The sequence below is a fragment of the Pecten maximus genome, chromosome 10, assembly GCF_902652985.1.
Source record: "Pecten maximus chromosome 10, xPecMax1.1, whole genome shotgun sequence".
Classification (NCBI taxonomy): domain Eukaryota; kingdom Metazoa; phylum Mollusca; class Bivalvia; order Pectinida; family Pectinidae; genus Pecten; species Pecten maximus.
The window spans coordinates 28,264,708-28,292,518 of NC_047024.1; the positions used below are offsets into that span (position 1 = coordinate 28,264,708).

A 27,811-nucleotide genomic window follows, 5' to 3' on the forward strand; every position below is an offset into this window, starting at 1 on the left:
TTACATGAAACATTTTTATTCCATCATTATAGTTTTTGAAAAGCATATATAACAAGATATTCAGGAATGATTACGAACATACAATAAAGTTTTCATTGTCTGTGTGACATAACCATTACCCTGCAAGACAACATTCCCTGTATTGATGAATTACAGTGTTGACTCTCCCTAATACTGGTGGTAGATATATCAAATTAGATTGAAAATATAGCCCGGAGAGTGTGTACATGTATATTATCGTTTGAATAACAGAAAATAGGTTGGATATTTGCGTTATCAGTAAATTATTTGTGTTATTTAAGGAATAAATTAATTTATATCTTTTTGCGTTATCAGTAAAATATTTGCGTTATCAGTGAATATTTGCGTTATCAGTGTAATATTTGCGTTATCAGTGAAATATTTGCGTTATCAGTGTAATATTTGTGTTATCAGTGTAATATTTGCGTAATCAGTGAAATATTTGCGTTATCAGTGAAATATTTGTGTTGCTAGTGTATATGGCATACGTGCATTTTCAATGAATAGATCACATCTGCGTTAGTAGTGATTATATTAATATACATACGTTATCAGTGAATATATCATATTTCCCCTAACAGTGAATTGTTAATACTTATGTCATCATTTCGTAGAAAACAGTTTACACTGTACAATACATCATTGTATATTTATATGTAAGCTTAAGTATAACTAATGTACATAATAAAATATAAAAATACACCATACACAACCATATATATCCTATTTATTTCATTACATAACATAAATATCACACCCTTTGTCAAAGTTTAGAATATACCCTGGGAGATGTAAAACAAGAATGAAGTAAAACAGTTCTAATTCGGAACATTATCCTTTGAAATTATTCTTTTTTTAATTATCTACTCTCGAATTCATTAGAAAAAACAATCTTCAAATATAACCATGTATATTTACATATTTCTACTAAATATTATCTTATCTGAAAAAGGGTAATTTAAATTCTAATAAAAACATTGTATATGAGATGACAAACAGCTGTGTATACATGCTAATAACAACTAAATTTACTTCCATTAGATAATAAAAAAAATGATAAAACTTGTGATGTATTTCAAACATTATATACACTTGTCGTTTAATGATTTATTTGAAAACAATAAAATAAAAGATTATCAACAACTAGTATATTCCACATCGGTTACTGCCATTATACACCAATTTTACAAGCTCAGAATTGTGGATATTTGCAATTCAAATGTAACATTATTACCTTGACAAGAGAAGAAAAATGTATGTATTATGAAGGGAAGTTACTCAAAGTCGATAAAAAGCTCTGAAATGGAACTCTTCACATTTTTAAATGGCACAGCATTCCTCACAACGGAAAACCACTCTTTTTTTCCCCCGAGAAATAAACGGAAATGCCTGAATGGCTCTCAAAAAGAAATTATCCTATATATCAAATTTTACCATTTTAGCTAAAACCGACTACTATTAGGCACAGCAAACATACAAATAAATAAATAATCATACAAAAGTTTCAGTCTGTAATGCAACAATGATACCTCATTTATATATAAGTATATATATAACATTGTTGTATAACTGGACAAGTTCCAAATGCAGAATTAGCAATATCATAAAACATATAAAATCAATTAAAAGAATGATACTTATAATTTACATAAATAATGATAAATGATACATTGTATATAAAAACGATAAATTACACAACGAATGATACAATTACATAGAGAATGATTAAGCTACATAAAAATGATAAATAACATAAAGAATGATTAATTATATAAAAAAAAGATAGATTACACAACTAATAATACAATTACATAGAGAATGATAAAGTTAAATAAAAATGATAATTACATAAAGAATGATCAATTATATTTAAAAAGAAGATAGATTACACAACGAATAATACAATTACATAGAGAATGATAAAATTACATAAAGAATGATAAGTTACATAAAGAATGATAAATTACATAAAGAATGATAAAGTTACATAAAGAATGATAAGTTACATAAAGAATTATGTACATGTATATTCTAATTAAATAACTGTCATGAGACATTAGCTCACATTGGGTAGAATTAAAAGAAAACAAGGGGAAGTTAATGTAATGGAGAGCCAAGGTATACAGAAAATATGCGCATGTATAATTTCAGGAAAGCTTGATGATGTTTTTAGACTGCATGTTTTCTAACGTAATAATATCATTACAGTAACTGGATAAAAGCAATGAAACATACTGACTAATAAAAAGTCCTGTTGTTAAATTTGTAATATCATTTTGACAGGATATCTTAAAAGTTTTGGTTAAACCAAACCACCCACCTTGGGTATATACTTTTGACAGGATAATTAATAATTCTGAATCTACGCATCCCCAACCCACCTTAGATAAGTGTATATTTAAAAATTCTCAATCTACCCAACACCCAACCCACCGTAGATAAATACTTTTGGCAGAATATTTAGAAATTCTTATTCCACCCAACCCTCAATCAACCCTAGATAAATAACATTGACAGGATATTCAAAAATTCTGAAACTACCCAACCATCAATCCACTCTAGATAAATTTTATTCACAGAATATTAAAGATTCGGAATCTATCCATCCACCAACACACCCTAAATAAAATTCATACAATATCTTAAAAGTTCTGAATCTACTCATCAAACACCCCCACTAGACAAATACTATTCATAGAATTTAAAAGTGTTGTTTCTACCCGCCAACCCACCCTAGATAAATAATGTCCTTATTGATTTAAAGTACCTATGCAATGCAGAAGAACGTTTGCAAAGCGCCATTAACACAAAATGATGTAAACCGTCGAATACATTATATGCTAGGTTCACGTTTATCACTACCAACACAAACAGTTGTCATGAAAAACTATGCTCCAATTCATGTTAGAACACGGTTAGATTAAATTTGACAAAAGAAACTTAACAAGCAAAATATATGATATCTTGTTCACGTTTCTCCTCAACATTTCTTAACAGAAACTCCATAGTATTACAAATGTATCGTAAAAAAAAAAAAAAAAAAAAAGGTGAACTGTACTTTTTAACTTTTATCACAGTTCGCAGTCTCTCCTAGCACGATCTGGTATTCAGATTACATTCTTTAAGTCTGAAAGAAAGAAATGTGTGTTCACAGTACATATAGTAACATTTCGTTCCAATAAGTTCAAAATACTTCTTATCTGTCTTTATTTTCTTACCCGATGTATTTAGGCAAAGTAAAGTAGGCCAGTTTTTCGTTATTTGGAATAGCAAATAACTGTCAAACCTCACTTTGCCATATATTAAACGATTAACAGCTTAGACATGTTCAGTTTTTCTTTTACACGTATATACACTTTTTTATTGAAATATAATTATTGTCTTATGCTATCAAATTTACAATTTACCTGATCGAGCTATAACCATCATATTGTGAAAAGAAATTCATTGATAGGATTTTCAAACCTCAGAATTCAAGAAAATCCAATTAAAAGTGAATTCAATAAAATCAATTAAAAGTAATTGATTTTTAAATGGCCTAATTTTTACCTTTAGCCAATAGCTCTGTTTACTCACCTGTTCCTCTTCTGGCACAACAGTAATGGTCTTCAGAACACTAAAACACATATATATTCCATCAACTATGCTTCAAGGTAAATCATTCACATACGAATCAAGTCTAAGTTTTTAGCAATCATATGATGGGAAAAAGATTCAAAAGTCGCAGAAGACGCTTACCCTACCGAAACTCTAGTTCTTATTCTCCTTATATATTTTAAAGGGTAATTTCCGACCCACTACCTACAATGCTTATCGAAGCAGAAAAAAACAATTTTATACATGTAACAAGCAAGATGATTGTCTACATTATTAAGGCCAGAATAAAATAAATGTTCTTGTTCACTTCTTTAAAAGTGTTTGCACCGTAAAATATTACACGAAAGACATCACAAGATGTCACCAAATAAAATTTGAGGGCGAGAAGAGTCAAAATTAAACTGCATCATACAACTGCTTTGTCCCTCCAGGTCTCTTTAGTGATGCTTAAGTAGAAGGCGAAGGAGGAAAGCCAAGATAGGTCGAAAGAAATATCGAAATTTGGACTGAAGGTACAATGATCCCATTGTTTTGCAAAATATAACATAGGATATTCAACATTACTTACCCGATTCGAAGATTGCCGACTCTAAACATAAAGTGTCCAAGATTATTTTTCCTTATAGGTGTTGATCCTTTTTCCCACACCCCGATCCCATCTCTTGTCATTAAGAAAAATTCTCTGGGTATACCTGAAATTGATTGATACACGCATCAGGTATACACACAATTTTCTACGGTTTTTTAAACCAGGTTTATCGTCATGTTTTTGGCCCAAATTGTAGCGTACTGGTCATGATGTTACTGACAACATCAACGGCGGGGGATATAGTATGTTTTAAAAAGTACAAGGAACATTTCTCTTATCATTTTAAGGCTGTCGAAAGCTCAATTCGAATCAAAGTTGAAATGTAATTTTAGATAGCCTATCGATAAGTCAGGTACGTCAAGATTTTCTTCAAAAACGCTAATAGTACTGAATGTCTGACTGAACTTTAACCAAATTGCGTCCTGGGCATTCTTGTGTCCCTGGGGGAAAGGGTGTGCCGTTATAGTTAGTAACCTGATGTTAATAATTAATCCGTTATTTTATAGATACTGTTCTTGTTTGTGCTTTACAAATTAAGTGAATAATAAGGAAGTTCCCTGCTGTGATAAATCATAGTAAGTAATGAATCGTAAGGTCTAAAACTACATATGCTAACTCCATAGCTTGGAAACCAGACGATAAAATATTCGTATCGGAACAATATTCAACATTTTTTCCCTACATACTTTTGCGATCCGTCCTAAAATTACAAGAATGCATACGTAACCTTGACACATTTCTTTGTTTAATTTGATTTTAATGTAGCTGATCTTTTGTAAATATGTCAAAAAAAAATACCAATGATATCGAAATAATTAAATCATTAAAACTGACACAAAAATACTGAGCAATTAAGACTTTGTGATATACAAATGAAATTATGTCATTACATCTAGGGGTTTATTCCTGTTAATATAATGCAAGTAAAACGCTAGCTTTAAAATTGTGACATACCTTTCTTACTCTGTAGAGGTTTAAGGAACTCTGTTTGGGGTAACGTCATCTTTATCGGATGTTTTACATCATCAGAAACTCGTATATAGATCACTGGGACGGGCTGCTTCTCCTCAAACTGACACAAAATATTAAAGGTGTAAACTTCATTTTGTGTACGGCTTCACATGGGTACAAAGAGGATTTTTTTTTTTTATTTATTTGTTAAAACAGTAAACATAAAGTACATTTTAACTTTAAAGACATTTGTTATCTTATGTAGGAACTTTCTAAATATGTTCCAATAAATTAAGGAATATTTATCACAAACACAGTGTCAATAATGTTATGTTTGATTATAATGTACATATGTATGTATATTGTTTGAAACTTTGTTAATATACTAATACAAATATACAATATACAAAATATTCTTAAATTTCAAAATGAATAACAAGTAGCATTTAATGATATCTTTTCAAGGTATATAAATCATTTATCGATCTGGATTTTACCATAAATGACATCTTGCACGTTGTCTCGAATGAGTTTGGCTCTATAGTTATAGTGACTCGTCTGTCCTGATTCAGGGTGACTGATCCGCCTAAACTTGGTATGGCGTGCGCCTCAATCGTAGAGCGGACAGACTCAGAAGGCGCCATCCACGGGTCACACTTGGCAGCTATGACATGACTTGGACACGTGTTTAGTTTTATACCTATGCATGGGCTTTCCTGAAATTAAAATTTTACTGTAATTAATATCCCAGATTAAACTCCATGATGACCGTCAAGATATGATAGTGTGTGAGTTTTAACGAGTTACTATTGTTTAATTTTTCGACTACATTGCTCAATCTCTTCTTTATAAATTGAGTGAATAAATAAATGAATAATCTCTACATATTCGTTATGGTAAAACCAGAATTGGTCAATTATTCTTTTTGTAGAAATATCATATACAAAATGTATCATATTAATGCCTTAGTTACTCACGGACTGGAATATACTCTTCCTCACAAGGTCACATTCAACGCAAAAAAAGTTTCTTTTCCAAATACTGCAGTAACGAAACTAATTTGTATATTTAAAAAATAAGATAGGTTCTCTGTAATTTGACATTACCGTATTAGACTGTAGCGATAAATATCTTTGCCATGATCTTCCTCTGTCGAAACTTGCAATGATAAAAATTTCTCCATATGACACTTTGGATTCGTCAACTATATCTCTGTCCACAACTTTGACATCCAAGGGGCCCTGTAAGGACATATTTGACGTTACAAAACACGAATTCGAAACATAACTTTAGCTTATAATAGTCAGGTATAAACTCTAGCATGTGAATAGGTTTAGTTGTCGACAACGCAATCAATTCAGCAAGACAAAACAGAATAATTAAGTAGCTTATACCTTTGAAATATACCAGGTGTACAACAAATATATTGGCTCCTAAAATGTTTGAAATAGTTGATAAAATAAAGTAGATGAAAATAGAAACACACCAACTTTATTAACATCCGGGAATTTAACGGTTAACTGAATGCGTCGATAAGACGACTTTGATTCCTCAAATAAAGCATGAATCGCATGCAAGACGACACATGTATGTCTCATAATTGACAAATATGTATGACTCATAACTGACAAATCTTACAAAAGTAAAAAAAAAAATTGTATTCAACGTATTATGCAAAGGCAACTTTAATATGAATACGTTGTAGGTAAAGCTGATGGCAAATGACGTATAAAACGGTATCACATACCATCGCGTTGTTTTAACCTTCAAGAACATTATAGTGACGATAATATTCCTCTACTAGTTTACCTGATCTGAAAGGGAATCCGGAATGCCGATTACAAATAGGTCACTAAGCAGCTCCATATACGTTTCGGGCGGAGGACCAACCTTTTTATTCAGTATCATTTCGTTCCTTCTGATGTGCCGAGCTGGAATCTCCTGCTCATCCAAAGCTTGATCGAAAATCAAGGTCAGGACGAATCTGCTTGCTTTATCCATGTATCTATTGAGATAAGATAAGCTGATGCATGTTTGAATGGATACAATATTAATATTTTATTGTTACACGTGTAGAAGATACAAATGTACATAATAATTTTTTCTGTTTTCATGGTAAATACTCAAATGTGATTGGTCGAAAAATTCTTTTCATTCTTCTATGAAAGAAATTCCGAGAATGGCGCGAAAAATGTGACGTCACAATACGACAATTGACGTTGCGTATTGATTTGAGAAAAAGGATCCCATTTAAAACCAGTAAAATGGTCCATAGAACATGTTTTAAATTAGAAAATCATTTTTAAAAATTAATTATAAGCGTTGATGTCAATTATTTTTTAGTTTCATCGGGGTATGAAACACATTTTGTTTGCAAACTTCCGTAAGAACCGCTACGCGGATTCATACAGTTCATACCCCGATGAAACTAAAAAAATGACATCAATGCTTAAATAAATAAAATCATAATACACAAACATTAAATAAACTTATCATATAAACGAAAGGATTTCCGTATGCGCATGAAAAGGACGTTGCCTGACAAAGTATGACCGCTACTCACTCAACAGTATTTCTAGGCGGTTTAGAGAGATGTGTAGACAAACCTTTGAATTAAATGTGCAATAAAGTACTATATTGCCGCATCCTTTCCAGATTTCAATGTACTTGGTTGATGAGTTACTTTAGAAAATTGAAGGGAAATGTCATCAAAGTGTGTCTAGGATGTCAATGTGCTAATCCGGCCACGGGCCAATGCATGGCAAGGTGGGAAAACGATAGCAGAAATGGGATACGATCGAACAAGACGGGGCATTATGAGTTGTAGCGAGGTAGCATTCGACAGAATGGGATAGAACTGAATGAGGTGGAGCGAGGTATGATATGACAGAATGGGACGCGACTGAATTAGAAGGAGCGAGGTAGGATATGACAGAATGGGACGCGACTGAATGAGATGTAGCGAGGTAGGATATGACAAAATGGGACGAGACTGAATGAGATGGAGCAAGGTAGGATATGACAAAATGGGACGAGACTGAATGCGTTGGAGCGAGGTAGGATACAACAGATTAGGACGGGACCAAATGAGTTGGAGCGAGGAGGAATACCACTGAATGGGACGAGACTGAATGAGGAGCGAGGTTGGATACGAAAGAATGGTACGGGATTGAATCAGACGGAGCGAGGTAAGTTATGACAGAATTGGACGGGACCCAGGACATGACTGCACTAGACTGGATCCGACATTACGGAAGAGGCAAACGCACAGAAGACGGGAAGGCCGGATCACGACGGGAAGGAGACGGGTACGTGCAGCACTTTATGTTGCCAAATAGCACCCACATAAAACTCAGGATTAAATAACGTTTCAATATAACTGCTCTAATCTATTTAAATTTTTATATTACTTAGTGAATGATGAGTTTTACATAATTTATCTATATACTATATTACGTGCATACTTGTGCTATGATCACTTTTAGAAATAACAATTGACTTACAGGTAATGGGATTCCGTCTCCAGAAGTCTGGATATACACCGTAATTCCCTAGATTTGATGACTTTTGTGGTCCATATAAGACAGCCTTTAACAAACTGAGCTTGTGTATAGAAGTCCTCTTTTACCAGGCTCACCATTTTCTGCTGTAGGGCATTTATCTGTGACGATAAAACAACACGTGCTTAGGAACTCATATGCTGTACTGTAACAATCACTTTTGGACGTATGCATTGCATTGTTATACATACATTACATATTCAGGTAACAGCCCAGCATAGTATTTGCAATCAACAATAAACTCTAACGTAAGCAAAACTCCTATGAAATCCTAAATCCGCCAACAGAAATACAATATACAGTACAAGTGTAATTTCAAATGCTCTTGATTTCGATAAGCATGGAACTTTCTGAACTGCAAGGAATCCACGATCTCATTTTTACTTTTGAGATTTAAGAATATTTTTTTTCCTTTCTTCATTTCTTATGATATTTCCCGGTGGAATCACTTTAAATGAAAAGTTGAACTGTAAACAGAACAAAAATCATAATATCAGTGAGGAACTTCATCGATAAACAGCGTATACCAAGAAGATGCGTTTTCCGTATAAATCTACCGTGACAAGTGTACATATTATAGTATACTAATAATAATTAATTGTTCTTTGTTTTCATGGTAAATACTCAAATGTGATTGGTCGAAAAATTCTTTTCATTCTTCTATGAAAGAAATTCCGAGAATGGCGCGAAAAATGTGACGTCACAATACGACAATTGACGTTGCGTATTGATTTGAGAAAAATAATCCCATTTAAAACCAGTAAAATTGTACATGAAACATGTTTTGAATTAGAAAATCATTTTCAAAAACTAATTATAAGCGTTGATGTCAATTGTTTTAGTTTCACCGGTGTATGGGCGCTACGCGGATTCATACAGTTTGCAAACAAAATTTGTTTCATACCCCGATGAAACTAAAGAAAAATGATACCAATGCTTAATTCAAATAGATATAACCAGCCTCATTGGACTCACATGATATCGTATATGATGTTTACCTTTTTATCCACCGGATCTCTTTCTTCCTCTTCCTCTTCTTCATCTGTAATTAGAAGAAAATCTTTAAAGGCAACACCACCATATGTGCATATTTGTCAATTATCCTGTCATGGCATAATACTAAAAAATCTTATCAAACTTTTGTTTGCTCTTGTCAGTAAACGATTAAACACACATTTGCTCACTTAATGTATGGGACGGTATCACCTCTCCGTTACAGAAAACAATATGTATGCTGCACATAACAATATAGTTCCTGGCTTTGAGATAGCAATGTCGACTGTACGATAATATTATAGTGTTGATTTTGAGAGAAAAATCTATGACCTTGAATTAATATAGATACCTTTTCTGCTTCCCGAAACAGGATGAATCTTGGGCAACTGCAGCACCTTTACAATGCTCTCGAATTTATTCCAAAAATGGCCATTGAGTCGTTTATCAAACTGATATTCCCCTGGTCTAGTGATGAGGTCCGTTGCGTCCGAAAATGCCATATTTAATGTACTTATGAACAAATTGATAGTAATCATCGTAATCATGATTGTAAAAAGTCCAAATATGCAGATAATACCCACGTCCTCTACGTGAATATTCTGCCGAAAACTAATCATCCCAATGGTAACTTGGAACAAGGAGAGAACAGAAGCTCCCACAGAATAGAATTGCTCTTCAACATTGCCATACATGAGATGTATGAGCATTGAAAAGGACATGATGAGGACCATCAAGATTAAAAAGAATCCGGCAAGTTTGTGTCTGGCGATAATGATAGTGATCCGCATCAAATGCATGTAGTAGTTAAAAGACAGCGGCTCCAGCAACCCAAGAGTTGCTATAAAACAGACAGCACTTACGGTTGTCCTGTACCATTCGTCCATCAAATTCACCTTCTCGAATGACACGAAGGAACCTGTTATGAGAAAGTAGGAATTCATATTGTTTAAGGTTACGAAGATGTTTATGATTGACACTTAATGTAAGCTTATATAAGAGGATTAAGCTACCCTTCAGTAAAGAAACATATATACGGGGTTGCTTATGATTGACATTTCATGTTAGCTTATTTAAGAGGATTAAGCTACCCTTCTGTAAAAGACATATCTACGGGGTTGCATAACACTTCGTGATTGTAAAACGGTATACTTTCACGTTGGCATTTGGATACATAATTTTTGTTTATGCTACACTGGTTTTGGCATACAACTAAGTGTTCGGGCTTTGCTTTTTTATGTTTCGGAATATTTCATAATTTTTAGGGATTTGACGGACAGTAGGCTATATCTCTATATGCCCTAAAATAAAGATACATACATTTCAAGCAAAATAAGAATACAAATGTGTATACTTATTGAAATGTTACCATTGGTTTAGAAGTTCGAATAAACGGCTACTGTTTATATCTATGTTTGCGTGCATTAATATCGGTAATGTTTCAGTTACAAAAAAAAAGAGATAAAAATCTATGTAAATTGAAATCAATATCCAGGGAGTTGAACATTGATTTAAACATATCAAATAACATTAACAATATATTTAATTTCAATTACAGTCAAACTTTGTTATCTAGACTTCTAATAACCTCGAAGTTTTTCAGGATCCTGCAGACTTCGATATGTCGTTGTTTGACGTTTTGTATTCACACCAACTTCAAATTTCAAATAGAAATACCCTATGTAGCATAACTAACATCTCCTGCTAAAACATTCTACCTATCAAATCAGAGGCCTTTATTTCATCAATGATGTAATATGTTTAATTTAAATCAATATATGGAATATGATTAACACGGCTAGAAGTTTCGTTTTCATATTGAATGAATATTTGAGATAATATTTCTTGTGGTCCAGGCACTAGCAAAATATTGTAAATAAGATCGAAAACATAATAGTAAAATCTATCAACTTAAATCAAGGTTTATCAACTTTTTTTTAATTAATTATCATCTTAGAATTTTTAACGACTGTACTTACCAAGGTTCTTGAATATTTTTTCTATCGCTGTTATAGTTTCGTCAACTCGGATGCAGAAGAAGACTATGGCACACATCCCAAATCCAACCTCTAATATATTTATCCAAGCACCAACAGTCAAAAAGAAGCCACATCTGCTTTTGATAGCACGCACGAATATCAACACAAACTTGATGAAGATAATAAATATGAAGAAAACTTGTAATCCAAGCACCACATAGTCAAATGATTGCTGGAATGGGTATAGATTAGCAGTTGAGACTTTAAACAAGATGTCGCGTTCTCCAAAAGCTGATAACTCAAAAATGACTTTGACGTGAGAAAAAAGCTTTGAATCAGGATTATAAAGCATTGATTCTACAAATAATGCCCTTGTATACTGATCAATCCATGAATTTTTTTTCAGCAGATCCATGTCGCGGGTTGCAAAAGACCGTTTTGGTCCGATGTCTTGATAGTAACCACCACCACCATAAGTCCCATATGTTCCCTGATAGCTCATTGCACCAGTTTCAGTTTCGTTCCGATACAAATAGGCGTAGTCCGTCTCCTCATTCTCGTCAAAACAAGTCAAGTTGTTGGGCATCCATCCTGTCAATAAAGAAAAAACAACATATTATTATACAGATTATGAAAAATAAGAGAATAATGATGAGCAATCAGATAGATTAACGATATAACAGCAACATCAACCCTACCCTACATCATGTTGCACACCGGCTACACCATGTATTTGAAATACACGCATAACCTTCGGCATATCATACAATTAAAATTACCGACGACATAACATAACTTAATCATAACCGACGATATAACACAACTTAATCATAACCGACGACATAACATAATACAGTACCTACAGCTTGTCATAACTCAGAATATAACCTACAGCAAGACAACTTAAAACATATCCTATGACAAGACATAACTTAGAACATAACCTATGACAAGACATAACTTAGAACATAACTTATGACAAGACATATCTTAGAACATAATATATGACAAGACATAACTCAGGACATAACCTTTGACAAGACATAACTTAGAACATAACCTTTGACAAGACATAACTTAGAACATAACCTTTGACAAGACATAACTTAGAACATAACCTATGACAAGACATAACTTAGAACATAACCTATGACAAGACATATCTTAGAACATAATATATGACAAGACATAACTCAGGACATAACCTTTAACAAGACATAACTTAGAACATAATCTATGACAAGACATAACTTAGCACATAACCTTTGACAAGACATAACTTAGAACATAACCTTTGACAAGACATAACTTAGAACATAACCTATGACAAGACATAACTTAGAACATGACCTTTAACAAGACATAACTTAGAACATAACCTTTGACAAGATATAACATAGAACATAATCTATGTCAAGACATAACTTAGAACATAACCTTTGACAAGACATAATATAGAACATAACCTATGACAAGACATAACTTAGAACATAATCTATGACAAGATATAATATAGAACATAATCTATGACAGGACATAACTTAGAACATAACCTTTGACAAAACATTAAAATGAAATATAGCAGAGGTAAATAGAATATCATAGCATCTAATAGGTTAAAATGATAATAAACTTAAGTGTTGCGGAAATTCCGGCGTCTAGGAGGGTCTTAAACAAAAAACAAACATACAAACAAACAAAACACATAGATTATTATCTAAGAAATTGAATTGATATTTCTATGCTGTGTGAATGAAGTTGGCTCAACAATCAACATTTGGCGTTCTGAATTAAATGTTGAATATCATACGTCGCGCTGCACCACATTAAAATTTTGAATGATGCATGTCGTAAGTTGAATGCTGAGCCAACTTCATTCAGCTATAAATCTTAATTCAATGCTGTATTGAAAAAAAACTAAGAAGTTTTGAACATCTGTTTTTGCAATATTGCGCACATAAGCAGTCCAAACATCTGATACGACCGCCGTATGAGATATTCACATACGAAGGCTGGTTGATGAGTTTGAACCTCCTATTCAAGGAGGTACTAAACGATGATTTTTGAAGTCCCACTCTTCTCTTACTATTAAGGGCCGTGTACCCGTGGTCTCATTTGGTTAGTTTATATTGACGAGGTAGCACTCTAAAGTAAACCAGACAAGCGGCTTTTGCAAAATGGACAAAATCAGTAAGGGTTAGGGTTAGGATGAACGAGTTTGTCATTGCCGTGACTGCCATTCACGAAATTGATTGAGCATCTGCCTTATTTACAATAATCTCGCTCAAGCAGACTTTCATCTGTTTTCAAAACTGAACAGCTATTTCAGGCACCCTAACCCTAACATGCAGTGTATGACATTCTGAACAGTAAAGAAAGTGTGTTCTATTGACGCCTCTAAACAGCGCTGGCAAAAGTGTATAGATATTGAATATGATTATGTTGAAAAATAAAACAACATGTCATGCAAGATTGAAATCCTTCAAAACGAGGCTCACAACTTATCAATCAGCCCTCGTACATCGACGATAATCCTCATGTAAGGACGAATACATAGCCAATGTAACTATGCAAGGACTAGGATAGTAACATACCTTTACAGTAGTCCTCTGTTGCCTCTGTGTCCATGTTGTAGCTGATCGGACATCTAGTGACCTGATTCGCCACAACAGTAGGTATGAAACACGACTCTGAGAAATAAAAAGGAAAGACAAATGATTAGAAATGGACATATACATATGATGTTCCTCTGTTTAATTATATTAATTAAGGTTTAAATAACAAGTGGATGTATGGCGGTCGTTGACCTGTACAGTAAATTAATTTTGGGGATGGTTATACCAATTTGTTATCTGGCCAATGCTTTCAATCTAATTAAGATAAGGAAAATTTACAATAAGAATGGCACTGCTATCTATACGCCATCTATGTCTTTTTGGCCAATCACAAGCCACGTGTCCAGTTATCCACGCACCAGTAGACAAGGGCATATACATTTCAATCTTTTTTTTTATATTAAATGTCTGAGAACATGTTAATGGTCATGCTTTTACAAAACAGTAACGAACGAACAGTTGAAAATCATCAAAACACTGAGTTGTTTGTGAATGATGAAATAAAATCACGAACTTAATCTTTCACTTAACGAACTGAGTGGATACAAAATATAAGCTCATAAACTACCATATTAATGTCATGCAGATCATTGTGGTAGAAATGCTCGCGATGAAAATATAAGATTATGGTTTCAGACATATAGAACTTACGTGTGTCAAACCAGGGTATGAGGAAAGGGTCACTTTTCGGGGTCACACGGACCTGCCGTACTCGTGCTAATCCTAACCGGAAGTGTTGAGTATCGTCAATGAACCGCAGGATGTACGACATACGCACTTCGTTATTCAGGTACAGCTTCGGAAAAATCTTTACGATAAACTTGTCTGAAATCCAATCCCAAATATCTTCTGTTGAGTTTGGCTAAAAACAGAGAAGAAATACAAGTCATGGGAATTTTGTAAAACAATTATTAATATTGACGTTTCGTCAGCTTGATCACGAATGCCTCAATACAAATCTCTGAAATCAAGACATTTAAGCATTAAACTATAGACCATATAATCCATAAAAAGACAGTTTAATGCTTATATTTACGTTTTCTATATTAGTTTCTTTTCGATTTCAACTTTAATTTCATTATAATTTGAAATCTGACTTTTACCGACGTTTCCATTGTCAGAGGTCAACAAATTGAACAGCCTATTGTGATTCACGTGCTGATTGGCAAAAAAAAAATAAAAAAAAATAGTGCATGGAAATAATTTAAAAAATACTGAAAACATCATCAGATATTTTAATAACAATGTCAATAATATTGGTAGTCAGTATTTCAGAATATACGGATGAATTATTCAGTTTGTTAACGATTTCGGATTTTTTTTTTTTAATTTACCATCCGGAACAATTATGCGGATGGAAATTTCACACGTCACCACGCGCACGCAACGGCTGACAGCATTGACAGAGTTTAGCTATGAAAGTTGAATGTGCAGTGGGAGAAAGTGGAATTCGCCAAAAAACCAGATGTAAACATGTTCTTTGGTTGCATTGAAACCTGATTACAGTTTATAGTAGCTACAACAGCACCGGTGTCAGGGATACGACCAATGAGAGAAGTGACAGTGGCCGAGGGAGTTAGACGAGCTTCAGCGACAACGTTGCTTGTGACGGGTACCATGGCTGTTTCAAGTTTAGGATGCGTTAGACACGATAATGCACCACTTGATGCTTTCTTTTGCGAAGAAGAAACTGTTCTATTGTACGACCGGAGAGAAGCCTCGTTCTTATGATTTGACATAAACATGATGTGTCGGGTTTCAAAATTTTTGTCATTCAAACATTGGATGGCGGTGGCGCGCAAACAATGTGGTGTGTAATGATTTTCCACTCTGGCCCCGGAACAAATATCTGTCAACATATGTGTTTATTAGATCTTGTTTTATTTCCATTTTCGTGATTGTTAACCATTCTTACCTTTATTTTCGTTTTACATTTTAAGATTTGTTTTCTGGTCTCGTACTCTATCCGATAGAATGATGAGCAATGATAAGATGCCATTTGTTTACATTGGTTGCAAGTAGTTCCGGGGGATCCGGTCGCGTATGAATAACACCCGAATGCACGATTTGGGTGTCAGTTATGCATAGAATGGTGTCGCGCTTTGGGTGTCAGTTATACTCTCATAGACTGCAAATTTGTTTAGTTTGTTTATATCATGGCTTTGCCATCCAAATGTAAATATAATGCAATACATGTTCATTTATCTGCATTCATAGTCATATGTTTACATTTGTCTGGCATTGTCACTTTATAGTCTGTTTGAGAGCTCTGGCATCGATGTACGTTCAAACGCCATCCATCACGCGCTACACTTATCAGCATATCGCGCGCTTCTATCCGGGCCAACAAGCGTGATTACTATAAGTTAATATAACTTGTTTCGCAATTGTTGTAAAAAAAATAAAGTTTACATTTATCAGCGTATTAATACAATACAAACCGGAACTAAAATATCCAGGATAATTAAGTTTAACGACTAATTATTTTGTCTACATTATTTGTTATAAAAATATGCCATTTGCGCAATACGTTGATAATTAAATGTTTAACAAAATTTAGGTTTAAAAAAAACATCCATGTACTATTTTGTTTGCCAAAAAGCACGCGACAATGTTCCGCTGTTCCAACGACTGAAAAAAAAATCTACTGACTGTCGGTTAGGCGGGAATTCTGATTTTTAAATATGAATCATATCATTGAAAATAAAAAAAGTAAAAGGAATGAAAATATAAGCGTTAAACTATTTTTGTATGGTATTTATGATCTATTTGAATGCCAAAGTTTTGCAAGCAAACAAATCATAATGTACTAACGCGCATTATGTTGCTTGCTTGCAAAGCTCTGGCATTCAAATGGATCATAAATACGATACAAAACAGTTAAATGCTTAAATGAATGCAGTCGTTATTTGGATTAATGGGCATGAACCCTAATGAAAATATCAAAACTTAAACAAAACTATTTGACATATCCTTCATAAAATAAATACATGTATGTTAAACTTCAATAAGAAATGAATATTTATGTTTTATAATTTGTTAAACTGAACGCTATTATCTACGATTATTACCGTGTGCGAGGACAACACAGACTCGAGATGTTTATTTTGATAGTACGCATCTTCGACGATATTCTGGGAACAGATGGTGGCCACCATTACGACGTAGAGAAATTGTACAATCCAGTGTTTGATGAGCGCATATAACTTCTTGTCCAACTGTAGACGTCGCTTCAGTCGCCTGGTTTCCACGGAGGAGTCATCATTGATATCAGCCGGACAAAATACTGTTGGATCCACTACCAACACGACTCGTTCAATGTCCATGTCATCTAGCATGTATGTGATAACATTTTATTTCCTTTATAAAATTTGTGAAACAAGTTAAAATCAACTTAAATGTGGATCACAGAATTAACTAGAACTGTCGCCATGATGGCTGACTAATACCCCCGCAATCTGCACGAGTCAATGGTGAATTGAAACTGTTAATTAGATGCTAGCTAAAATATCCCAGTAATATAGTGACCAATTGCCATAGCAACCATAATTTCGAAAAAAAACGAAAGTGGCATGCACATCTACATATGGTCCTCTATATTTGTGTGAAGTTCAATTGAAATCGGCCCTTCGGTTTAGGAGTTGTCCGGACAAACTTAAAGTTATGGTTCTTATCAGAAAACCTGTTTATAGTGACCAGTTGCCATAGCAAGCATAACTTTAAAAGAAAAGAAAGTGGCATGCACATCTTCACATGGTCCTCTATATTTGTGTGAGTTTCATTGAAATTGGCCATTTAGTTTAGGAGGAGTTGTCCGGACAATCTTAAAGTTATGGTTCTTATCGGAAAACCTGTTTATAGTGACCAGTTGCCATAACAACCATAATTTTGAAAGAAAAGAAAGTGGCATACACATCTACACATGGTCCTCTATATTTGTGTGAAGTTTCATTGAAATTGGCCATTTCGTTTAGAAAAGGTTGTCCGGACAAACTTAAAGTTATGGTTCTGATCGGAAAACCTGTTTATAGTGACCAGTTGCCAAAACAACCATAATTTTGAGAACAATAAAGTGGCATGCACATCTACACATGATCATTAATATTTGTGTGAAGTTTCATCGGAATTGGCCCATCGGTTTAGGAGGATTTGTCCGGACAAAATGCGTCTACAGACAACCTGATTCCAGTAAACCCCCCCTAACTTCGTTGCGGGGGTATAATAAAATATAGATTCATAACACTGCACGGGATTATTTTCAATCTACTCTTTGTGAATTTAATAGACATTTCGAAGGAATATAAAGACTATTATGCAGTATATCCCATTGATAGCATTCTATTATGTTTCTCCCTTTGTCATTGTCGTTAAAGCTAGACACCACACTTTAGGGCGATAATGACACACGTAAATACTTGATACATACCATCCTGCATATCATCTTCAGACGGAAAGGGGAGGTCAGCAAGCGTCTGCCTTGCATTTCTCGAGCAGCAACATGCCAGAAACACAGCCAGTGCAATGGCCTGAAACGATAACGGCGAGTACCTTATTTGGTCATAGCCAATTTATAGTATCTAGTTATCTACAGTTTCTTGTATGCGAACCTCTTTTTTTTATTTTTACAGATACATACAGGAATTGTATTAACAACTATTATAAATTAATCAAGTCAATCTATAAGCATTTTCATTTTTCATTATACTTCTTAAAGTGTAGGACAAAAAACTCATAAGATAGGTAATATAAAAAATTAAAAAGGAAATTATTTCATCAAATGAATTACCCATTATATAGAAATATACTAGAAGCGATATAAAGGTTCATTACCAAATCAGGAGAAATATAGATTTACATTAAGCTGAGTGCAATGTCATATTCATATTCGTCGTAATCAAGTCTCCCATGTAAGTAACACGATCCATTTCCAATATTTATAGTACGACAGATAGACAAGTACATAGAAACACATACAATGTAAGTCGGAAAAAATAAAACTGCAATATACCTTTACTGGTTCAAATACGAAGACGCTTTCCACCGTTCCGAGGAAGAAGGCGAGCAACCATTCCACTGTGAGATCTGTCCCCCATTCAAGGGAATACATAAAAGTGAAGGACCCACCTGATCCTATGCATGCTACAATCAGCAGATAACCAAAAAATATAGTCCACCAGGGCAGCGAGGTCGGGCCTGAGCAACACTTGGCACAACATCCACAACAACACCGCTTCTTCATTGGTTTACCTTTACTAGGGAACTTAATCACCTGTTCGCCTTTAAATCGACGATGTTTGAAGATGTTGATGATAATGACACTCGGTATTACTGCGATGGCGGCTGACATGAAGCCGACGTAAAACTGCTTGTAACTGAGTTTTAGCGGTCCAAGGGTTATGACACGTCCGCCAGTGTCAGCAGTGTTATAGAACATGGCCGAAGCAATCATGGACAGAAACAGAAGTGCGGTGATGGACCACAATCTTTGAACACGGGTGAACCGACTGTAGTTTGGACGCTTGGACAGAGAAAACCAAAGGTGCTCATCAAACATGTTACGCTTGCTGGTTTCGTTTAGAAGCATTTGGCTGTCCATCACCTGCTCGTCCAAAGCTTCCATTTTCTTCCACGTTCTGCCGTCCTCACCACCAAGAGACAACCATTTGCCACAGACAAACACATACCTAAACAAAATGTCAAATAATAGTGCACATTTATTTTGAATGGTTGATGAAATATACACGACCAACATCTGCATCGTGGGATATGATATGATATCACCCTCTCAGAAATTGACATCTATTGTGTAAAAACTCTTATTATGACGTCACTTGCATGATTCGATAACATCATATATTTACAATAAGCAGAACTGCGTTGTGCCTCTGAGTGTAATCCGGGAGAGTATTTTTTCCAGCTCAATTGTCAAACTCTTGCTTGCAAGATTAACATTTCCGGGTCAATGATTTAGATTTGACCATCTTATATCAAAGTGTTGGACCATCTTATATCAAAGTGTTGGAATTTGCAGATACCCAGATACATATTAATTCTTTTGACTGGAAAAAGGGATGGATGTTATTAAATCATATTTTGACATTATAAGCATGAGAATTCATGCAGTATCTGTATCTCTATCTTACGATGCAAGAAATCGACAATTTTCTTACCCAGGTGAGAGATATCCACAGTTTTACCTGTAAGATTTTTTTCACCCTTCGGTTTGGTGCAAGCTACACGCACTCATGGCATGTTATTGACTATTGTATTACGTCCCCACAGCCAACATTGACGTCACGACAACAATTCATCTACGACACGTCAACATTGCCTTGTAATTATGTAATGTCAATACTATATATATTAAAGGGAAACTCTTAGACTGTGTAAGATTCTAATTCCACTTACAATTGACAGGTAGATCCTATCTAACCCTAGATTACACTATACAGGTACACGTGCTCTTTGCGAGATCTCAACAATTGTACATCACTCATTAACTTAAGATTGTTTCCCTCCGCAGAAGATGCCCCTGTCCCACTGCCCCTCCCCCCCCCCCCCCCCCCCCCCCCCCCCCCAAAAAAGGTGGTGAAAGATTATATCAATCCCAAAGACCCCCTGGTTAACAACCAATATAACATGATAAAGATATAAACTCTACGATATAACGTTCTTAGGCCAGACTCCGTTATACTAATATATAATACCCATGGTCACGATTTACATCAATCAAAACGATCTAAATTGAGATATATCATAAAATATATATTACAAACCAATGGTAGTAGGGTAGAATTTTATTACAAAATACAAATTAACGGTTTTTTTCATGTAATTGTCAGGTTTTGTTTTTTTTGGGACGTAAAATTTCCAAAGCATTTATAATACCTTCGATTGTTTTTGATGTCGCCGATGACGATTTTACTTAGCAACCATCCAGGGGAAGGACCCTTATTATCATGCCACACAATAAGGTACTTCAAATGACCGAGTTGGGTGCTTGTTCTCATTACAAAATGCGACGTCGTTCCTCTTCCAAAATTCTTGAGAAAATAAAAACAGACATGTCGAAATACTGAACAGACTTTTTAAAGAATCTAATCGCACATGTTTAGATTTGACATAATGGGGTAAGGCTTGAGTTAAAACCTTCAGAGTATATTGATGCCATAGGGAAAAAGAGTATTTCATTTTATAATATTATAAGGTACCTATAAATTTGCGTGTTTTCATATCCCAGGATGCACGTTTAGCGTGTAGTTTTTCAACACCCATGCCCTTTTTCTAAAGGTGTGTTACCGAAAAGCTGTGGTTTTATTTTAAATTCAGTGTTAAAGCATTTCTCCCCCAGAGATTGGGATTTATTTATCATTTTTGAAACACTGTTGGGTTTGCACTGTAGTTTGTTCTTTTTAATTTTATACAACCGACCTTTCTCCTTCCATCTGAAAGTTGTCTGATCCCCGTTTCTCCTTTGTCTCCCACCACTTTGATATACACAGTGGAGGATAAGTATTTTGACGATCGTATGGCGGTTGATACTGCTATGTAATATTTATGTTCAGCTCCTGGCAAGTTGTCCTCGAAAGGCATGTAACTCCACTGAAAAGGTTAAAAAACCCAACATTTATCTTTGCTTCATACCTTATTTTTATCTGTGGCCATTATAACGCAATACCATCCCCTATCCTATTTGCTTTCAAATGAAAAAGATATATGAATCCTGATTTTAATTTACAATGGAGCTGAAACCTATTTTTTCCCAAATGCAGCTGATTGTGGTTATACCACTATAATTCAAATATGAACCATGTTACCGCTCAAGACATGGGACATACTACCGCTACACTAGTGGTAATAGAGAAGTAGGACATCACTCATGATACATTGTAAAAATCTGGATTATGATCTGATCATGATGCCCTTTGAGATATTATTCGTAATACTCTTAAAAAAGTGGCTCTGAGATACGTCATGGTACATATCAAAACACGTGCTGTATTTTTGATGAATATATTTACCATCACAGCGTCCCCTTTGTCCAATCGACGTAGAGGAATGGCGATGATGACGACAATAATAAAAATACCACTGATACAGGCCAAAGCGTGGGGGGTCTCTTTCAGCCTCTCTGAGAAGTTAAGGAAGATAGATGCAAAGTCGATTGTTTCTGGAGCTACGAACAAGATATTGGCAGAGAATGTCCCAAAGAAGTTGCTCTTGTAAGCTATGTTGGTCCCGGATCCAGAAGAGACCTTCGAAGGAGATATAACATAAATGCATATTACATGAATGGTAAGCAATGTTATCATAAACAGAAGGAAATGTCTTTGAATTTAAAAAATATTTCGTGTAAATTTGATCATACCCGATGTTTTTATTACTTTTTTTACGGGTGGCGGATTACCAATACAACATATTGGTAATCTTGGCGTATTTTTGCCGCTCACCTTTGCTTTTCATAGATGTATTGATCAGTTTTTATGTTAATTTTAATAAATAATATTAAGGCGACCCACAGACCCACAGAGGTGAGCCCAAATATTTTGCCAAACATTGGTGTCATTGTTTTCTGTATAAAGCAAACAGAGCTCTCAGCTTGGAAGTACATCTTGTCAGTTAAATTAGAAACAAGTTTTAAGAAGGGAGTGAGTCTATTCTTGGTAATGGGACACAGAGCAAAAATGAATATTTCCTTTGTGTAAACACTATCTCACTACAGTGTCTTTTGACAGTTTTCATGTCATAATACTCTTAAAAACACAGGCGCAATACGTCATCACAACACGTGTAATGTGTCATGCTTTTCTGAGTTTTATACGTCATATCAAAATATGTGTACTGCGTCACCGTCTAAAACGCTCTGATGTCATCATATATTGTGTGTAGAACGTCGCGATTACAACATGATTGCGTCACACGTCATTTTCAGATTATACCAATACCTAAAAAACGCAGCACATGCAATACGCCAGGTGTAGTGTGGTATGGCTATAACACTTATTACAATGCAATCCATGTTGAGCTAGTTGAATAACATATGCATCACGAAGTCATATTAAGCCACGAATAATCGTTGATGGAATACCTTTATGTCTTCGCTAACAATCCATTTTCCTGTCGACGGATCAAATCTCCTTAAATCTACTTCTACTATACGGTATTGGTGTGGTTCAACCGCACCCGGGGGTGCCGCCGCTGGGAAACAGACACACATAGAAAGCATTTTATTTATTTTTTGCTAAATCAATAACATAAAGAAAGACCCTAAAATTGTCTGATATAATTTGTAACAGAATGTTACTTGTAACTTGTGGTTTGGTTATATCTGAGAGAGAGGGGATAGCTTTGAATAAAAAGTCAAAGTGATTTTGCATCAACGCATGAAATATTAAAATATCAAAGCATGTTTCACATACGAAATTGTTAAATTGAACAAAATCTGAAATTTCTTGCATTTTTAATAAGTTATAAAGAAATTATTATTCTTAGCATAATATAAACATAAGTTATTTACGTTATAAATACATAATAACCAAATTCACACTTATATACTTATACTTTGAATTACAAATATCCTACTTGATGTGGGTGTAGCCGAGCGTTTTCGGCGGCGACTGAGAGCACCATCTGTTGGAGAATAAGAAAAGATGGGTTGATTATGATAAAAGTTTATCATATTTCAGAGAATGACAATGGTACGGTACAGGGTAAGACAATTAACCAAAAAATAATAATGGAATTATCAAAATTTATTAAATACCCATGTATTTACGGCCGAAAACAAATAATAAATCTTGTACATTGAAGGGTGTGCATATAAAGATGCGATAAGTAAGTCAAATTGGTATGCAATAAAACAAAATATACTTCTGTTGTGTATTTGGGAACATTCGTGAAAGTTTAAATTTCGCTATATTGGCGGTCATAAAATAGATCACGAATATTTATATCAGAAGTTATGAATATTTGAGATATATTTGTTAATATGGATAGAAAAGTTCGCATGTTTATGGCAGAATATTTACAAGGCAGTGCTGAGCTAAATTTGTAACTAATTAGTAATTTGGTAATTAGTTCTGCCTATTGTACGTAGGAAATAATAGTATTTGTTGAAATTGATGGTTAATATATATATAAATATATATAGGGTCTAGTAAGTAATAACGACGGTATAAACCAATATAGGTACTGGATCCTAACAAACAAATGTTGGATGCGTATTACTAGAAATAGATATATGTCAAGTAGTAATAACGACAGTACAGACAAGTAAATTGTCGAATTTTCGAGGCAATCTGCCCCTTTATCAAGACACAGGTAAATTGAAATGTCCATGTGACGTTAAATAATAATAAAATAAAAAGCCAAACACAGATCTGCTGTCTCCCTAGTACTTTCGCGGCTACATTCTGCCGCTCTGATATTTCTTATAGATAATCCCCTGAAGAGCGGCAGAATGTAGCCGCGAAAGTACTAGGGAGACAGCAGATCTGTGTTTGGCTTTTTATTATATATATATATATATGTATATGTATATATATAGAACGAGGTCTTATAAGAGGCACTCTAAATCATTAAACGAGTGGTATAAATGCCTTATTGCACGGAAAAGATTCAATCATTTTTTAATTCACTTAAAATACATAGCTAAAACTGTCGGATATGCTTATCTCTGCTACTCACCAGATTTTTTTTGAAAGATTAATTATCATTTTCGTGACAATTCTGAGACTTTCAACTTAAGGAAATGTATAAAGTTATTAATTCATGATAGTTTGTTCATGCGTTTGTAATGTTTATAACGTAAACGATTTAGTATGAAAATGAAAGTTTATTTATTAGATAAATCATTTATACATACCTTCGCACTGCACGACCATCAGGATTGGATTAATTAAAGCCTCCCCCTCCATCTTGTAAGTGTGGGCTATTTGTAAAGTCTGGTCACTAAAGGTCCTAATAAGGTCATCTGGTCTGGACATTACAATTTTACTCTTGCCCTTAGTTTCTACACGGATGTCAAAGTCCTCCTCGGTAGGGAAACTTTCTGGTCCGAACTTTCCCAATGTAATACACGTCTTCGTGCTCTTAAGGTTGATATCGATAGTGAAACCAACGATGCTATAGTTGAAAGCAACGATAGCATCAAATGCTCCCTCCGTGGTTTTCGACGCTTCCATCTCATTCCATTTAACAACCGCATTCAAGGCGTCTTCAGCTTCCGCACGAAGTCCCACGGGATCTTCGGGGTCAGGCAAGGTCACGTCCATGCCATTTTTATCGACGATGATCATCTTGATGATTCCTGTATTGATGGCGTCGGTGTTGTTGGCAAATATGTAAGGACTGTATTGGTATGTTACTACCTGTAGACAATAAACAATACTTTATTTGCATACGAACCTGTAAATAAAGAACTGAATCTGTTATATTTACAAAACAACATTTGTCATATGTCGTTCATTAATAAACAATAGTTTCACTAGCATTTACAAGCACTCGCCACATCATCTTCATATAAAAACGATTTCTATAGTATTACCAATCCACGATACTCAGCATGTTATCGCTATATATAGACAATAGTATCGCTCTTATGTACAAACATTTCCATTTCTGTGATACTGATCTCTTGTTCTCCATGCAGTTCAATGAATAAGGGGACCGCGATGGCCGAGTGGTTAAGGTGTCCCGACACTTTATCACTAGCCCTCCACCTCTGGGTTGCGAGTTCGAAACCTACGTGGGGCAGTTGCCAGGTACTGATCGTAGGCCGGTGGTTTTTCTCCGGGTACTCCGGCTTTCCTCCACCTTCAAAACCTGGCACGTCCTTAAATGACCCTGGCTGTTAATAGGACGTTAAACAAAACAACCCAAACCAAACCAAATGTACAAACAGCCGTCATATTACCGCTATAAATAAACAATGGTATCGCTAGTATGTACAAATAACAGCCGCCATATTAGCCCTATAAATATACAATGGTATCGCTAGTATGTACAAATAACAGCCGCCATATGACCGCTATTTACAAACAACAGCCGCCATATTACCGCTGTATAAAAATTGTGGTATAGCTTTTATGTACAAACAACAGCCGCCATATTACCGCTGTATAAAAATTGTGGTATAGCTTTTATGTACAAACAACAGCCGCCACATATTACCACTCTATATAAACTGTGGTATCACTAGTATTTACAAACAACAGCCGCCATATTACCGCTGTATAAAAATTGTGGTATAGCTTTTATGTACAAACAACAGCCGCCACATATTACCTCTCTATATAAACTGTGGTATCACTAGTATTTACAAACAACAGCCGCCATATTACCGCTATATTTAAATAAAAGTTTTGTTAGTATATACAAACAGCAGCTAACATATTACCGCTTAATATACATGGTAGTATCTAGATCCTGAAATAGACAACAGTTTCGCTAGTATCAACACACCATCGTCGCATTACTACCGCCAGACATAATCACCAATTTCTCTATAACTTGCTTTTTGTTTTTTGTTTGTTTTTGTTTTGAACGTCCTATTAACAGCCAGGGTCATTTAAGGACGTGCCAGGTTTTGGAGGTGGAGGAAAGCCGGAGTACCCAGAGAAAAACCACCGACCTACAGTCAGTACCTGGCAACTGCCCCACGTAGGTTTCGAACTCGCATACCAGAGGTGGAGGGCTTGTGATAAAGTGTCGGGACACCTTAACCACTCGGCCACCGCGGCCCCTACAACTTGCAAGGAGCTGTTATATGATGGATAAACAGAAAGCAACCATAACGTATTTATATACAACTGTAATTATACATTCAGAAAAGCAGTGTTGTTCGTATTTAAAACCATAAACAACCTATATGATACCGTTAAAAAACATAGTGTTGCTAGCATTCGCAAACAAAAATTGATTGATTTGCGCTATTACTTACAGACATGAAACACAAATTTCACAATTGTTCACAGATATTCTCTTCACATATCAATAACAATATAAATGGCATATATCAGGTGTTATGTCATAATAATACACATGTTTTGTAGAGTGACATATAGATACATTTAACTGGAAACAAAAACTTATTGATACGGTATGAGACACCACAATACTGAAAGATTGTACAAGACATTCGTGTTGTCTTTTTTATTTAAAACAATATCATCATTTAGTTTTACATGTATATATTCTTGTGCCATAAGACATTTAGCACATATATGGGCCGTCATAGCAGGCGATTTTTAAACCTAATTGACAATTACTTACTACAATGTTAGTCTCCTTGCCCCTGATGGTCTCTTGGAAGGTTTCCCAGAAGGGCAATAGAAACTTGCCGTATTGCGCCTCTATAGTGCCCGGAAGTTGATCACCTTTGTCTTTAGCCACTGCCACCGACATGTTTAAATGTGTATACAAATCCTCACGAGACTTCGATTTGTCGTTTATTAACATCAGTTTTAGCATGTCCATAGTGGCTGTCTCGGAATCTAAGATGGCGGG

General features: G+C 34.8%; 1 protein-coding gene across 1 annotated transcript; it reads right to left on the reverse strand.

Annotated features, from left to right (window-relative positions):
* On the reverse strand, positions 1-27,811 carry LOC117336302 (polycystic kidney disease protein 1-like 2). Its single transcript, XM_033896792.1, has 23 exons — positions 27,578-27,811; positions 25,170-25,674; positions 23,888-23,935; positions 23,394-23,503; positions 22,327-22,560; positions 21,737-21,907; positions 21,194-21,348; positions 19,314-19,989; positions 18,732-18,831; positions 17,377-17,636; positions 14,957-15,167; positions 14,285-14,380; positions 11,691-12,281; positions 10,064-10,630; positions 9,717-9,760; positions 8,662-8,819; positions 6,968-7,163; positions 6,265-6,399; positions 5,656-5,874; positions 5,162-5,279; positions 4,187-4,310; positions 3,598-3,637; positions 1-3,148 (listed from the first exon to the last, which is right to left on the reverse strand). The coding sequence occupies exons 1-23, from the start codon at positions 27,779-27,781 to the stop codon at positions 3,143-3,145; spliced, it is 4,968 nt and encodes a 1,655-aa protein (XP_033752683.1). The 5' UTR covers positions 27,782-27,811; the 3' UTR covers positions 1-3,142.

What these genes read in the sequence shown, in the direction of transcription:
- LOC117336302 (XM_033896792.1), bottom strand. Translation starts at nt 27,781, where the DNA reads ATGGACATGCTAAAACTGATGTTAATAAACGACAAATCGAAGTCTCGT. An exon ending in GCAAGGAGACTAACATTGTA is followed by an intron (nt 25,675 to 27,577) that starts GTAAGTAATTGT and finishes TATTGTCTACAG; the next exon opens with GTAGTAACATACCAATACAG. An exon ending in GATGGTCGTGCAGTGCGAAG is followed by an intron (nt 23,936 to 25,169) that starts GTATGTATAAAT and finishes ATTCTCCAACAG; the next exon opens with ATGGTGCTCTCAGTCGCCGC.